This window comes from Genypterus blacodes, unplaced genomic scaffold (genome assembly GCF_046128005.1).
Source record: "Genypterus blacodes isolate CSIRO-AG114 ecotype Tasmania unplaced genomic scaffold, CSIRO-AGI_Gbla_v1 ptg000215l_1, whole genome shotgun sequence".
NCBI classification, from domain to species: domain Eukaryota; kingdom Metazoa; phylum Chordata; class Actinopteri; order Ophidiiformes; family Ophidiidae; genus Genypterus; species Genypterus blacodes.
The window spans coordinates 1,380,001-1,396,367 of NW_027467014.1; the positions used below are offsets into that span (position 1 = coordinate 1,380,001).

Below are 16,367 nucleotides of genomic sequence, written 5' to 3' on the forward strand. Positions count from 1 at the left end.
CAGGTTGGCGGCGGTCTAACAGATCAACAGGGCACCTCGTCTTGCAGTAGCCACTCCAGGGACAGTCTGTGTTCAAGGTTGTCCGTCAAAAACATGGACAGCGACTCCTGGTCCTCGGGAGGCGACCACAGCCCTCAGCAGGTGTCTGACACTGACTCACTGCTGGTTTGCCTCAGCGGGAACCTTGAGTCAAACCTCAAGGGTAAAGTGATTAGTAAGAGCGCGGTAAACCTGTCCCTGACCAAAACCAGACCCACTCTACTTCGCTCTGCCAGTGATGGTGCTATCAGATATCCTAGTGGACCCTCGCAGTGTGTTCAGAGCTCAGAAATCAATGATAATAACAGGGGTATGGAACCAGAGGGGGAACAGGAGGGTGGAGGGGTTAAAGTCACAGGAGTGTGTCAGCTGTCAGACGCTCGGGCTGCCTATGACGCCGCCAGCAGTGATGAGCAGCTTCAGGACGCAGGCGGGGCGGAAGACTGTGGCGGCCGGCTCAACGAGAGCAGCGGCTCAATCAACAGCCTCACGGGTTCCTCAGACAGCAACGCCGACGCCTCAACCTGTCAGATTCACGACAACAAGCAGGAGCCGAGCGGAGTCCCAACGCTGGGACCCAACTCTGCGAACAAGGGCCACGGGGTCACGGTCAACAAGATGCAAGAGTGGATGCACAGGGGCCGTCTGCTCTCCTCTGAGATGAAGCAGCGCATCGAGGGCTCTTCGTCCTCGCAGTCCCGCGGAGGCCAAAGCCAGGACAGGTCCTGCGCTCAGGTGAACCCAGAGGGGTGTAAAACAGGGGCCCAGACCTCCAGCCGGGGGGTCCGAGGGGTTAAAACTGCCAAGGCCAAGACACTGAGTCCAGGTCATGGGGGGAAACCTCAGCAGTCGTCTTCATCAATGCAGCAGCAACCAGGTAGGGAGGCCGTGCAGAGCGGCCTCAACCCCCGCGGATCCACTAAATCAAGGGGACTCTCACCCTCCTTCCTCCCGTCTGATTGTTGTCATCCTCCTCCACTCATAGTAAACTCTGTCAGGTGGCGGTCCACCCTGCACTGATCCTCCTCTGGGTGCAAAGCAAAGGGACAAGTCACCCTAGACCCCTTTGCTTTCCTTTTACGATCTCCTAACTGGTGGCGGGTTCTCTCCTTCAAACTAATCTAGGTTCCATTTTAACACTAAAAACTTAATCGCACATCAACTACAGTGATCACTCACAGCGTTGCGCCGTTACCGTAACAACTAACTAACTCTCCTCTCCTAGTTCTTGTGGTGTTTCCCGTGATGGTGTCAGTGTTGGTGGGTTTGGTGTTGCATTTGATTGTGCTGTTGTATGTTCTGTTTGAGATGAGTGATGAACACGTGAAAACATCTGTATCATGAAACCTATCTGTGAATCTGTCATGCATGCCAAGATGAATTTGTTTCTGTTTTAAATTCAACTTATATCTGATATAACAAGAATCGATTGGTGACCAGTTGACTTGTTGACCATCCACAAACCATTTCACCACCCATAAATGAAACCCATACATTTCAAAATAAAGCATCCTTGTTAAACAGGATCTAAGAATAAATGAGCTGTGGTGGATTGGAAACATCTAGTGTGTGTGATTGAGAGTGTGTGCTGGTTGTCTCTCTGTTGTCCAGAGTAAACAGGTATGTGGCCATGTGCTCAGGCTCTTGTTGACTGTCAGTGTGTTGCTCTTCTAGAAACACAGTGTGAGCTCTTGAGGGGCGGACGGCCTCTCCGCAGGCCTCGCTCAGCTTTTCCTCCACCTTTCTCTTCCACTTCTCTCTTTCTCTCCACTCGGTTGAAACGTAAGCTGACCGAGCTCCTCTCAATATTAGATTCTTCACTCTCTCTCTCCCCCCTTTCCTCCGTAAGTTTTTCCCCCAATTTGCTCAGCTTTCCCCTCTCTCCCCTCTGTCCCTGCTGAACTTTTCCACAGCTGTAGCCAGAGGAATCCAAAGCAGGAGAATGATGGCTGTAGTTTCACTGTGGTGGAGATGATGATGGTGGTGGTGGTGTGTGTGCGTGCGTATGTGTTTAGGAGAGGAGGAGGAGGAGGGGGGGTTTGTTGGGCTGTCATGTTCCCTTCCTCCTCAGTCGTTTGCTCTGGCCAGCGCCATGGTAACTTGCATTCTAAGACATTGGATTGAATATTTAGGATGCCATTCCTGTTGTTTAACTTGTTTGCGTTGTGTCACTTAATTCCTCACCGTGAATGAACAAAATGAGGGGTGATTAAGTATTTATTAAGGTCAGCCCTGGGCTTATCTTGCCCCTGTGGGCCTCTCAGCGCCTCACAAAGAGCCATTTAAAAAAAGAAATGCCAAAGCTCTCAGAAGCACCAGTGGACTGTCACTCTAGTCTACAAACTTTCAGAGGGTTTATTTGTTTGCTCTTAAATTATGCAAATATTTATGTATTGCTGAGTTTCCACAAAAAAAACCTTCTTCCCTTTGGGTGTTACTCCAAAATTAAACCCAACTATGAAGTCAGATGTGTTTCATGCTAGAAGCGTTTGTTTTATTAGGTTGGAGTTAATTTATTTCTGCTCTGACTTGTCCTTTAATTACAGAGTAAAAATACATGCATATCAATCAGATCTGACGGTATCGCACCTTGTATAAATGTGTGTGTGTGTGTATTTGTGAACATGAGAGCCTGGTTGCATCTCCTGTGTGTTCATGTTTGCAGCGGTGATTTATAGGTGTGTTGTTCCTGTGGCACAGGGGCAGCATCTGTGGTATCCAGGCGTGAAAGGTTTTGGCCAAATCTGAACTCAGGAATGGAGTTTAAGTCGAAGCTGATGTTGAGACAGAGAGAGAGGAGATTCACCATCCAACACCCAAAGGACCCTCACAGTAGAATTTATTTTCTTAGGTCCTCTGTCCTTTTCCACTCATTAGAGAACAATCGCCCTCAGTTTTCGTGCCTGGAAATACTGAACGTTCTGGAATAGAGCAGCAGTGGGCAAAATAAGAGGTGAAACAGCTGAACTGCATAAAGTCAAGCTAAGGCAAACTTGCCAAACAACATAAACTTTAAGGGGAGGAACTACTATCTAACAAAAGCAGAATATGTGCACTCAAGTTTGTTCTTATTCAGTGCGTTTTCATGCATTTAATTAAGGCAAAAATGTGATTAAGGACAGAATTTAAAGGATTCTGTTGCGTCGGGGGTGTAAAGAGGTTCAAAGCATGTTTGTTCTGGAAAAGATACTCGTAGATTGAGATCCTATACTGTTTGTACCCCACTAATAGTGTCTAATGAAGTTCCCATAGTCCTATTTGTCAATCCACTGAAGTTTTAAAAGAAAATAGTTCCTTAGATAATCATGATCCAATTAAATCACCTCATGGCCGTAGAGGTACAGCTGTACTCACAGCATGAGGCGACTTGTCCCATTGAAACTCGTAAAGTTGTACACGTGAGGTTTGAAATAGTCCAATTAAAGTTAGAGGATTAGGTTTAGTGCAGTATTGCTCAACATTTAGATGAGGATAGATCATGAGTGGGTTTTTGAAGTAACTCTGAGATGAGAGGGCAGGTGTAATATTATCTCCTTTGACTGCTGTCAAGTCATGTCAGAGCGATGTGGTGTTCGGTGTCTTCATTGTGCCAAAATCTTGTTACTGAGCTGCAAAGTTGTTGGTTTAAAAAAAAACAAAACACAAAAGCGTAACTCTTGGTGGAGCTATGATAATTTGTCTTGTCTGCTGCGTCAGTGCTCGGACAGATTTATGGAGGATGGTAGCTCTGAGGAGGGAGATCAGGTGATGAAGGAGAAACTCGAGGCATCAGGGTAGCATACCACAACGGTTTACAAGTGGTATGACTCACATGACACAGAGGGAGGCGGTCATTAGCATCTTCTTTTACCATCGGAAATCAATGATAAATAAAACATATGAACTCTCTGGTGGTCTTGAATGACTCGGCTCTAAGGTTTAGCAGCAGTTCGGACCTAAGTGGGTCAGACCTTCTTTAGACGCCGTCGTCCTAACCCCTGCAGCAATTTGGAGTTCTTTTTTGAACAGGTAGAATGAAGCAGGAGGAATGTCAATAGAATAGTATTTGCGTTTCAGCCTGTGCTCTCGGCGAGCAGGAAGAGGCATTAGCATTAGCGTGCTTCGCTGCCAGGATGCCTCAACAGGGATGCAAGTGTTGACATGTGATGCAACCCCGGACGATCTCAGTGTAAAAAGGAAAAATCAACAGCCAGAATCCTTATTAGCATATGAATGAGCATCAACAGGAATGTATGGCACACAGCAAAGGATGGGGAGGGCAGGGTGGGGGTGGAATCTGTGTATACACAACAAAGTTTTGTCTGTTGGGAGCAAACTAGCTGGTGTGCAGTTCAGGAAATACAAAGAAAAACGCCTATGGGAACGCGGATTCAGGTTTTTTTGTTTGGGTGTTTTCAAGGACTTGGACGTTCATTTAATAAATAAAATAATCAGAGCGAGGCTTTGCTATCACATGCAGTTGTCTCATACCTGAAACGAGACTTCTTCTTTGCAGCTTTGCGTTGGAGCCGTAGCGCTCCTCCCCATCCTCACGCCAACTCTCCCTCGCTCTTCTTCTGTTTTCTCACACAGACGTGGGCCCTTGAATGATGCGCTCTGGCCATCTGTTGCCATCAGGTCAGGGGTGTGAGTTTTCCGTTCCCATCATCTCCATGGCACAGCAGCGCGACGAGACCAGGCGTTGTGCCAGCGCCTTTATGGAAATATTGAATTGAATAGTTTACTGGTACTGGTCAAGGTAATCGGCCTGTCATGCCACATGTGGAAAATCTGTGACATGGATGGAAACAGCAATCAGCACAATTTTGAACCCAAATAAATCAAAACACACTCTTCTGTTTTTTCACCAAACAATTATCTGCCATTTTACACGTTTTGAATTCTCTGATATCCTGTTTCGACAGGAAAGGCTCTGCATTAACACAGAGAGATGCTCTGTGTTTCTTTGTAACGTGAAACAAACACCTCGTCTCTCTGTGTCATGACTGTATTTAATGTCCCGCTGCAGTTTCAGGATTCATTTGTATTCCGTGTAACTCAGCTCCCGTTTAATAACCAGGTTCACACTCGATGTTATCGTTACAGACGCAAAAATGGAGACATACATTTGAACCATCAATTGTCTGTGCTTGTTGTTCAAAGTCCAAAGGCGGCACGGTGACGTTGTTGTGTCCGTCACCATCATGATCTAACAGTGAAATGTGGCTCTTCATCATCTTCACCATCATACTTTTCAGGTAAATTGGAAGTTAGTTTCAAGCTCCCTCTCCTTTGTTTTTGCCCTCTGGTATGTTTAGCAACTTTTCTGATTTTACAGTACAACATTTTCTGGGTAATGTTGTCTGAACTTGTGCCAAATATCGCTAAAAAATGGAGTATCTCTTTAGTTGTCTTAGATTGAAGTGGCCAATGTGGGCTGAACGTCTGTGTGTGTGTAGTAGTAGTGTACGTTTTGTGTGTTTTTAATCTAGTGTGTCAGATAACAACTTGTGATAACAGATTCCGTCTCTCTGAGATGATCGGGCATTTCATTCCCAATTTTCATGTCCAAACTGAATATTTGTTGCTGGTCAAGTATGCAATAGTTCCTAACACACTCAGAGAGGAACTGTAGATTGTTGTGATGGTCAGTTGATGGTCAAACTGACAGCAGTTTAAAGGGAGTTTGCTGGGAGTTTGGGAAGCTGGAGCGAGAGAGAGAGAGAGAGAGAGAGAGAGAGAGAGAGAGAGAGAGAGAGAGAGAGAGACGACAGGCAGGTTGTAAATCTGGAGCTGTGGTCTGGAATGCTGTTCGTGTCAGAGCACGCTTCCTCTTCCAGTTATGAAAGACCCCTTAAATAAGATGGCACGCTGACAACAACTCCACGCGTTACCAGATCCAGTGCTGGCAGATGAGTCTGCTAATCTCGCTCTGCGCTACTTGTTTATCAAAAGATGTGTAACTATTTTAACGTAGATTCTACAGAAATTCCTCTTTATAAATACAAAAGTTGATTTAACTTTTCTTATATACAACGTTTCAGGGTAAAAAGTAGCCAACAGTCCTAAACAGCTCAACACCAATCATGGCAGAAGCTGATGACAGAACAATAACTTACCAGCGAGTGCCTACACATTAACTTGTGGGACCATGTGTAGCAAAATCAACATACCATACCCCCCACCCCCCCACTCAGCAGTCAGTACATGCTAACAGCTACTGGGCTCCAGGCCCTCAAACACAACATCAGCACTAATCCGGGCCTAATGCAAACATGCCGCTGGCTCGGGTCGTGCAAACACGTTTCTGGCTGGAACCGTTAGCGAATGAAACAGAGCAGAAACGTTTAAAGATGTGTTTTATGTCCCAGCGGTGTGGCGGTCTGTTTAGATTAAAGTTAGATGAGATGACAGGTTGAGATTGAGATTAGAAGAGCCGAGTTCTTATGTTTCGTATGCTCATACGCTTCTTATATAATCGACCGGAACATCCCGGCAAAGTCAAGATGATCCCACTTTATCATATTTCTTGAAGAATGAGGAAAGTAGAGAAGAAATGAAGCAGCAAGGGTTTTCAATGAAGCAGAGAAACGGATCTTAAAAGTTGAAGTCTCCTTCTGTTGTGGTAAGAGGAACTCCAGAGTCAAGGGTTTTATGGGATTTGGGGCCACTGGAGATGGCAGCAATTATTACAAGTCAACAATCGCTCCTGTGAAGCATTAATGAAGTCGCCGTGTAGAAAGCAGTAGCTCGCAGCTCAGAGGGGTTTGGTTCGACTTTGAGGGTAAAGTAATCCCAGAATCTTCGGCTCTCTCCTTTGGGTTGTTAATAGAGGAGAAAAAAAGAGTGAAAAAGTCCAGCAATTTTGTGATTTCTTTCATTTATTCTGACTCATTCACACTCATTCACAGCACGAGCAGCCGCGGTTCATTGAATGATGAATTCTGATTTGTCAAGTGAAACTGTTCCCCGAGTCTGTAATTTGGCGGACGCGGACTCAGCGTGCGTGGAAACGCGTTTCCTTGAGGAAAGGAGAAGTTGTCATTATGGCAGCGTGTGGAGCGTGTGTGTGGGGAGGGGGGGGGTCTCGCCTGGAAGCAAAACAGGATCAAAACAGTCTTTTACGCGGGCCTGCCATACATGTCAGAGCAAGACCCTGCCCTCAGCACCCCCCCTCTCTCTCTCTCTCTCTCTCTCTCTCTTTCTCTCTATGTCACACACACGCTCACAGCTTGTTTTTCTCTCCCTGCATCTGCTCATCAACACACAGCTTGTGAAAAACAGTGTGTCAGATCTGCAGAGGTGCTGATGTTCCACAAATGCAAACACATAAAAAAACACGCAAGCACTCTTTGTTGCGTTTCGTGGTACATAAAGGAACCATGTCACCATGTCTATTATTTATTTTTAATCCACACATATCGCCACCGGCTGTACTTATCGTCACCCACGTATCTCCTCCCCTCTTTCTCTCCCTCCCTCCCTCGCTCCGTTCTATTTTCACAGCTGCACCGCCAGCGGTTTCTCCTTTTTTTTCCTCCAAGACTCTGCTTTGCTTTGTTGGAGCAATTGTGCTCTGGATTTCTCCCTCTCCTCCTGCGATCTCCTTTAAATTGTGAGCCCACGTACTTCCCAAATGACCTCGACATTCCCTAAATAGGAAGTGGCTGAGGATTTATGTGCCAGAGGAGTGAGGAAAGGGAGGCTCTCTGGCCTGTGGTGGTGTCATAAACGGTGAGGCAGGGTGGTAGTTAAGGCACCTACCAAACTCTGACATAGATGTGGTGTGTGTGTGTGTGTCTGTAAATTAGTTTGTGTCTGTGAAAGACAAAACTATGACCAAACATCACAGTACATGAGGTCTCTTGATACAGATGTTTAATGCAGCGTGAAAGGATCTGAATGTATGATGATATGTTTCCATCCCTGACGCTCTCTCTTTCCCTCACTCCCTCCAGCTTTCACCGATAATGTCCAAGCCCCCTGTGCCAGTGTCCGCGAGGTGGTCCGACCCAACGAGCCGTCGCTGTGGCGCCCACCGCTCAACACCATCACTGTCTCCAAAAAACGCAACTGGCTACAGCAGAGCTCCCTCGGGAAGACTCACTGCAGCAAAGAAGAGCCCCAAGGAGCTGAGGAGGAGAGCGGTCAAGGCTCACACCAGCCTCCTCCTCCCAGTCCCTCCCCAGACCAGCTGAGAGCCCCCGGAGGAGCCCCACCACGGCCGCTCAGACTGCACCTGCCTCAGGTTCGTACCAATGTGCACCAAGGTGTTTAGGAAGTCAAGCAAGTGATGACTCCTATGGAAGTCTGTTTGATACCAAGAAGATGATTCAGGATGGAGCTGGTAGACACATTTATTGGCCTTAGACTGAATATGTGGCTGATTGGCTCACCTGCAGCTCCATGGGGCATCTGATACCTGATCATTGACTAGTTTTGCAAAAGCCAATGGAAGAGCTTGGCTGTTAGCAAAGTTTTGTCCATTCACTCAACCTAAGATGAGGTATCACCTTTAGGGACTAAAGTGTTTGAGCACAGTGTAGTTCTATTGTTTCTTGTTCTCTCTTTGTTTTTAAAGTTCTGGCCCATGTTGTGTTTGTTGTAGGTCAGCGTAGGTCAGGCCAGAGTCTCTCCACAGCCTCGATCTGTGGACCCCACTGAGGAGAACGATGCTGATGATGAAGGAGAAATCTGGTACAACCCAATCCCTGAAGATGATGAACTGGTGACAAGCCAGCGAGCTGCTGCTGCTCGACTGCTCGTCCCCCTTCGGATGGAGGCCCAGGCTCTCCAGAGGAGGCCCAGTCGGGGAGGGGATGCGAGGGCCGCGGAGGGCTCTGGCGGTGCCGTGCCTGAGGGGCTCGGGGAAAACCTCGGCGGCAGCGGAGGCAGCGGAGGCGAGGGCAGTCAGGGGAATGCCGCACATTCCACAGAGACGCTACATCTGCACAGACAGATGCTCGCGTGCAAACCTCAGGAGGAAGGGGGGCCTTCAACCGGCAGAGCCACAGGTAAGGCAGGAGAAGAATGCACGCCCACACTGACACCTCCTCATTCTGACTTTCATCTCCTTTCCATCCAGTGGTTCCCTCACATGTCTTTGGACCAATACTCCACGGACAATTATTGCCTGTCGTTCTGTCTGTCAACCACCGCCTTAGCAGATTTCTGTGCACACCTCCAGCACTAATGGCTGCTGGTGTTGAAAGTCTCACTAATGAAAAGGATCAAAAGGCCTGGTTAAGCTGCAAGTCAGGCTTACATGTTAGGCTGAGGTGAAATAGGACTAAAGTCAGGCCATTTTTATCATGTTCTGTTGCCGTAGATAAGAGAAGACAGGCGTTGTAGCTGTCTAATCATATCAGTCCATATCTGTGGCCCTCATTAGTTAAACTCAGATGGACATTAGCCAGGAGGAATTCAGCGCTGACATTCCACAGGGGAAAGAACATCCACTTACCTGTGACCGGAGCTCACACGGAGGGCTGGAAACTGTGTAAATTGGTGGTTTGGGAACATTTTTCACCCCCAAATTGAATACATTTAATCACACCATGAGAGCTGGGTTCTTAAAGCTGCAATTGTTTTGTGTGTGAAGAGACAAAAGAAACATGGCCGAGCACTGCAGAGTTCACACAGCTTTACTGTAAACGGACCAGCTTGTTGTCAGTTTCTCTGTGTGTGTTTTTGATTTACTTGAGCTGCAGTATTGACGAGCATGACGGTCTAGATGAGCGAGATGACAGCCAGCGCGCGGCTCCCCCTCTCCTAATAAACTACGTTTGTTTTTCCTTACTTCCGACTTTTTGTTCTCTCTGATGTGGCAACATGGTAGTTTGAACCAATTGGCACATTTCGAGCTGAGCCCATAATTACAACTTTTGACAACGCGTCTCTGTGGCACGCAACAGCCATTTCTACTTGTAATGAACATAAAGTCAGGGCTGAATAGTTTGGTGCGCCGGGCGAAATCTGATACCTCGGCTTCCGCGGTCAGGCGGTGGTTTCACTGCAGCAGTCGAGCCTTAATATGAGCCCAACAGTGCGTAAATAGATCGTCCCAACAAAATGAGCTTAATCCGTAAAAGTTGACGCCTTCTCTTATTGGAATGAAACCACAAGTGGCTGAGATTAGTTCATGTACATGGACATCATTTAGAGACTTATTAGTATTATGATTATTATGATTATTATTAAGTATTTTCTCCTGCATTAGCCATAGAGTTGCTTTATCTCCCACAGCAAGACAGGACAGCCTCCACAACCGCCACAGTGTTTACATCCTCCATACTCATACAAATGGGATCAAACCGTGTACAATAACAGAATTAACAGGAGTCCATTATCGTATTAGCGGTAAATACAAATTAAAATGAAATTTAATTCCTGGGTGCCAGACAGGAGAGTGACTCACTCATAATTCCGTCACTGTTGGAATATAGTTTATGATTCTGGAAACTCTGGAACTGTGTTTTGTTTTAACTTAGGTACTTTTCTTCTATTATCCTTTAGAATATAAATGTCAGTAAACTGGATTAATGCCTGGATTTCTCCTCTCACTCTGTTGCTCTGCTCACTCTGAGTTAGTATCTGTGAGTTTCCCCTCCAACTCTTACTGTAATCACAGCCTCATCTTCCTGGATAAGGGCTAGTCTGTCGTTTTCCCTCCTCCCTCTCTTTCTGCGCTGCTCTCCCTCTCTCTCTCTGTATATACATACAGTATATACGGTATCCATCCCATTGAGGAAATGCAGGCTGCGGTGGCTTACTCTAAGAGGTTTACACGCCTGAACAAATCCAGTTACAGTTGCGTAATATAGCTCTCAAGTAAATTCTAATCTAGTTCTCGTGAGTAAGCATACTTCAATTAAGGTGCACAGAGGACATTTGGGGGGAAGATAAAATCTATTTACTGCCTTAATCAGAGCATAATCAAGATTTGAAAGTGCATGTAAACATCCAGACTGCCTGGATTCAAACTCCAGACTCTCTCTGTATCTCTGACATCACATGTGGCTCAGCAAGACTTCCCTTGTAGGATTAGGATTAAATCAGTCCCAAAGGAGTCTCAGTGTAATAGGACAGGGAAAGCAGCGGTCATGCTGCACACGGCTCATTAAAATGAGTCTCTTACAGTTTGATGGGCTTCAGACTCATTCTGCAGCCTGCCTGAACTTTGCTGCTGTCATCGGGGGCCTTTCATGCTCGCTAAACAGATGTGAGAGAGCGGGCACATAATTGGAGAGTGCACTTCTTGTTCAGCAGTTTGAGCCGTGGAGGGATCTTGTTCTGCGAGGAGAAAGCCTCTCTGTTCTGTTCTGTCGGGGTCAGGCGTAGCTGTCACGTCCTCGTCCAGAATTGATTCATTTCTCAGCAAATTGCCACCTTTCATAAACCTGCATCTCCTCCTCAGCTCGTAATCAGATTTCTAAATTGCTCCTGTTTAATAGCTGTGTGTGCTGCAGGCGCTCACAGTAGCGGCCCTGTCGTGTTGAGAAGAGGGCCGTGTTGTTTTTTTGCCCACCCCCACCCACCCCTTCTCCGGAACTAGCCCTCCCTCCCCCTCTCCTCCCCCTCTCCTCCCCTCGGTGCTGCCTGTTGACTTTGCAATTGATTCCTGTGGGTTTGCAGACGCCATCGTGCACTTTGCTGCTGCAAAAAAAATAACAACAAAGTCCTCCTGTGCTTCATGAAAGGGGAAACGCTTGTTAATAGCTGTGTGTGTGTGTGTGTGTGTGTGTGTGTGTGTGTGTGTGTGTGTGTGTGTGTGTGTGTGTGTGTGTGGAGTGGGCTGCTCGACTTTAAATCAAAGAGAACGCTAGGAAGGTTAAACATGGCTTCACCCTCTCTGTTCGTCTGTAGTTAGGATCATCACTGTCCTGTGTGTGTGTGTGTGTGTGTGTGTGTGTGTGTGTGTGTGTGTGTGCCATACTGTGGCAGTGTGTAGGGGTGGGGAATGACAGGGCGCTCCCTCCTCCTCCTCCTCCTCCATTCTAACTAGCTGTTGAGAGGGATGGGGGATGGTGGGCTGGAGTCAAAAGGACATGGGCCTGCTGTGGGTCTTTACTCCACCCTGCATTCACTTTGTCACGCCGTCCTCTGAGGGGTCAGCGGGGTCAAACTTATTGATAACTGACAGCTGCCCAAACAATATTTCCGCCTCTTTTTTTGTCTTGCATCGATTACTTTGTTGCTTTTGGTAAAGAGTGAAATATTAGAGCGGGGTGAGTTGTGCACTTGTTGATCTGAATGGATGAACTCTCAATCTGGGCCGTACGTGAGGTTTGTTGGCTGTAAATGTCTCTATTGGAGTCTCATACTGCAATGACACAGCACGTTGTGTATACTCGGAGCACGGCGGCGTCGTATTGATTCGCATGAGGTCAAATACTAGATTTTGAAGCTCCCGTCTTTATGAGCGAGCGCCCGTCTGAGACATCGCTCTATTTGCGGGGGCTCGATGTTTGACAGGCCTTTCATTTAGCACAATCGAGAGTGTCTGCTGAATTAATGAAGCCGCGCAGATGTAGATGACTCGGTATAACTATAGTTTGCCTCTGTCCGGCTGGCTGGTTCCTTTTCCCCGGCCGGATACACTCCAGACTCCTCGTGTGCTGCCTATTGACTGCCTTTTTGTCCGTCTGAATGCTCTATTTGTATGGAGAATAATGATTGATGGACTTGGGGGGGGTGGCGATCACGGTCTGTTCCCAATCTCTTGTTCCCTTTTAGCGCCCGGTTTAGGGAATCTGACTTGGCCGGCGCTCAGAATGGGATCGGAGCTATTTCTGGGTTTTGTTTTGGTCACACTAGCTGCGGTGTTGGAGGAATTGGCCAGGGCCCCTACGGTTACATGAGAGTTCAAGCATTCGAGTTCAAACCTGGAATCTGAGCCCGGGGGCTGACGATTGCAAGGTTGGGGTTGGGAGGAAGTCAACAACTCTGTGGGCCAAGATCATACGAGCAGCAAAGCACACGAAACCAAAGTGACCTTCATGCAGCTTGGCACTGTATGTCAAGTTTGGTTCACATGATTTAATGGTGGCTCTTTGCTCTGTGTTTCATTCCCAGAAGTGCTTTAAAGAAGCTGTCCCTGTTCTGACTGTGAGGGACGATGATTTGTGTCAAAGCAGAATGTTTCCTTAATTAGTTGTTGATTTTACTGGTTTTTCGTATTGGAGGTCACTATATTGTGTAATCTATAGTGATGTTTGTACACAATTTGTTTCTGGCCTTGTGTTGTTTTTGGATGAGGCGTTTTTCAAGAGTAATGCAATTGAACCTTATATAAAGCATATTGACTTTATATTTACAGGAAACGTCCTCACTCAACAAGCTGCCCAGAATGGATCAGCATGTTTAAAAAAAAAAAATTATATGTTTGCTTTATACAGATATTTGAGAGCAATACGAGTCTAATAAAGCTCTTTATAAGACAATAAAAAAGATTTCTGGTAATGAAACACAGATATTTTGCCTCAAATTTGGTTGCATTAATGTATATTATCAAAGGTAACATGGATAGTAAAGATTACACTACATTTACAAAATGGCAGTAATAAATACTCACAGTTAAAAACACATAGGTTGAATATACATATATTACCTAAATCATCATTTGGTGTCTACTATTCTGAATGTTTCAATCCAAAATTCTGTGTTATGTTTGTTTGCTCGACTCATTTGTCAGTGCCTTGTTGCTGTTTGTTTAGATCAGGCTGTTGGTGTTGGTGGAATTTCTGCGAGCAGGGATTTTTGCAGCAGTAGGCGAGCGAGGCTCAGGCTGCTCTGGCAGAGGGCCATGTTGAGCCAGCGAGGACGGCCTGCATGCTCGGGTATATTCGCAGGTGTTTTGGAACTATTGTCACAAAGCAGCCGGGCCCTCGTGGCCCCTGAAAGACCCTCCAGGCCCCACTGATTCAGAGCCAAAGGAGAGGAAGCACCAGAGTGTATGTGTGTGTGAGTGTGTGTGTGTGTGTGTGTGTGTGTGTGTGTGTGTGTGTGTGTGTGTGTGTGTGTGTGTGTGTGTGTGTGTGTGTTTTGGGCCTTAGAAACTACAGGAGAAGCATGCTATTCACGCATCTATGTACACTGCTCCTGTTAGTCAGCACACTCTGGCACTTTCTTTCTTTATGTTTAACACACACTCATTTAGAACACATGCTTGCTGCTTACACACACACACACACACTTGCATGCACAAGCACACACACACACACACACACACACACACATACACACACACACACACACTTGCATGCACGCACACACAAACACACACTTGCAGGCACACGCACACACACTCACACAAACTCTTGAGTGAATGCAAGAGGTTTTATAGGTGCAATCAGGGACAGCAGATTAGTGTCTCCTTCCATGTCTTATCAGAGCATACTCTGTCTCTCTTTGTCAAACACGCACGCACACACACACACATTCCCTAGACATCACTTCTTTGGAAGAGATCTCATATTACCCATCTATTTTCTGTCTTGCGCCAACTAGAAGATCATCCAAAAAAAATATCAAGACTATTGGATGTTTGCCTCTTCCAGCACACACACACACACACACACACACACACACACACACACACAAAAGCCACACACGAAGACAGACACACACACACACACACACACACACACACAACCACACGCGTGCACTCCAGCTTGCCCTTCTTCTGCACCTGTCTGGTACAAGCACAGTGAAAAACACTCGTAAATTCCTGTGTTTTGTCATGAGGTGTCAGAGGCAGGGTGCCTGAGGTCAGAGAGCCTCAGGGTCACAGAGGGCACAGTGTGTGCATGTGTGTATGTGTGTGTGCACATGTGTGTATGTTTGTCTTTATGCATGCATATTTACGTGTGGTCTCTGTGCGTTACGGTAATATGTTGAGTGCATGTGTGTGTTTTAAAGGGGGGGGTGGACACTCAGCTCAGGTGTCACTTAGTGGAATGCAGACCTTTTGCCCTTTGACCCTGGAACATGGCCCTGGAGGGTAGGGTGTCAAACCATCGCCCCTGAACCTCAGCTAGTGAGGTGTCGCGTTACTCTCCTGACTGCTGCCACAAGGCCAAAGGCTGCAGAGGACACAGCTGTATGTGTGTGTGTGTGTGTGTTTGCCCATGTGTGTGTCTGATATAAGTGTGTGTTTGTGTGACGCCACAGTCATTAACAACATTCATGTTGTCTGGCCTCTGGTTTAGAATTCAGATTATTTTTACATCTCTGGTATTTTGTGTCTTCATTACATAGAAGATAGTGGAGAGAAACAGGAAACACGGCGAGCGAAACGGGAATGAAGCGTAACTTTAGAGCCTGGCCGGAATCAAACATGAACCGTGCGTTTTGGAGTACGCGGTCAGACGTCACAGAGCAACGTGACACCTCCGCTCTTTCTCTGCTGTTTTACCAGAGCAGTTTAGTGTTGCAGATCGGACAGTGTTGGTTCTTATGTGTTTCTCCATCGCCCTATTAAACACTGAGTAGAGCAAAGGGTTTTACTAAATGTCTAACCAAAAATGTAGCTTCAGCAACTTCAGTATCATTTAAGTTTCCAGGGTTCATTCAGTCTTGGAAATACTCTTTCAATTTAGAATCAGTTTCCAAATCTGTAAAAGTTGTAGAGGAACTAATTAACACAAAAGAGTTTTCGAATAAACAGTAAACGATTTATGATTGGATAAAAGTCAAGATGGTGGCCCAGGCTGAGCCAAACCCAAGTGTGGGATTGGTACATCTGGTGGCCAGAGTGCAGGAAGAACACGGAGCTCTATCGCACCATCAGGCCAATAGTGGAAGGAAAATGTCAGGCAAATGCTATTTTTAAGTAAAATTTGATGGTAAACATCCTTATGATCTACATTTAATACAAATGTTAAGTATCTCAAATCAAACTATAGGAACATTTTAAAACGCTACATGGAACTTTAGGTTTGGAAGCTTAGTTTAAAGTTGTTACTGCTGCAGTTTACTCTACTAGATATTATACAACGTTGGCTTCCATTTCGATTTCAACCACATTTACAAGGAATCTGCCTCTGAGGACCTTTACAACATTTACAATGTTGACTCTGTGTTGGTGACCCCACCCCCAGATGTTGTTTGGTGGATTTGCACCTCCAGGCCCCTCCACCCATTTTTCTCCCGTCTTCTCAGAGAGCCTCTGTGTGAGCGCGTGTTATTGGCAGGAAGCTGTGACAGGGAAGTCGACTCAGCCAGAGGAAAAGAGAGCTAAACATGGTTCAGTGAGGAATGCGAGAGAACAGAACAGCGCCGTTCATTTCTGTACGCTCACCACCGGCCAGCCCTCTAGCCTGCTACCAAACCTTCCAGTCCAGCCATCC

General features: G+C 46.4%; 1 protein-coding gene across 1 annotated transcript in view; it reads left to right on the top strand.

Annotated features, from left to right (window-relative positions):
• The window catches only part of syde2 (synapse defective 1, Rho GTPase, homolog 2 (C. elegans)), a 41,878-nt gene that overhangs the window by 1,429 nt on the left and 24,082 nt on the right, over positions 1-16,367 (top strand). Inside the window, exons 1-3 of the mRNA XM_076170204.1 lie at positions 1-916; positions 7,977-8,266; positions 8,627-9,032. The exon at positions 1-916 is cut by the window's left edge and continues 1,429 nt beyond it. Coding sequence (XP_076026319.1) covers positions 1-916; positions 7,977-8,266; positions 8,627-9,032 — 1,612 coding nt within the window. The remainder of the gene's footprint in view (positions 917-7,976; positions 8,267-8,626; positions 9,033-16,367) is intronic.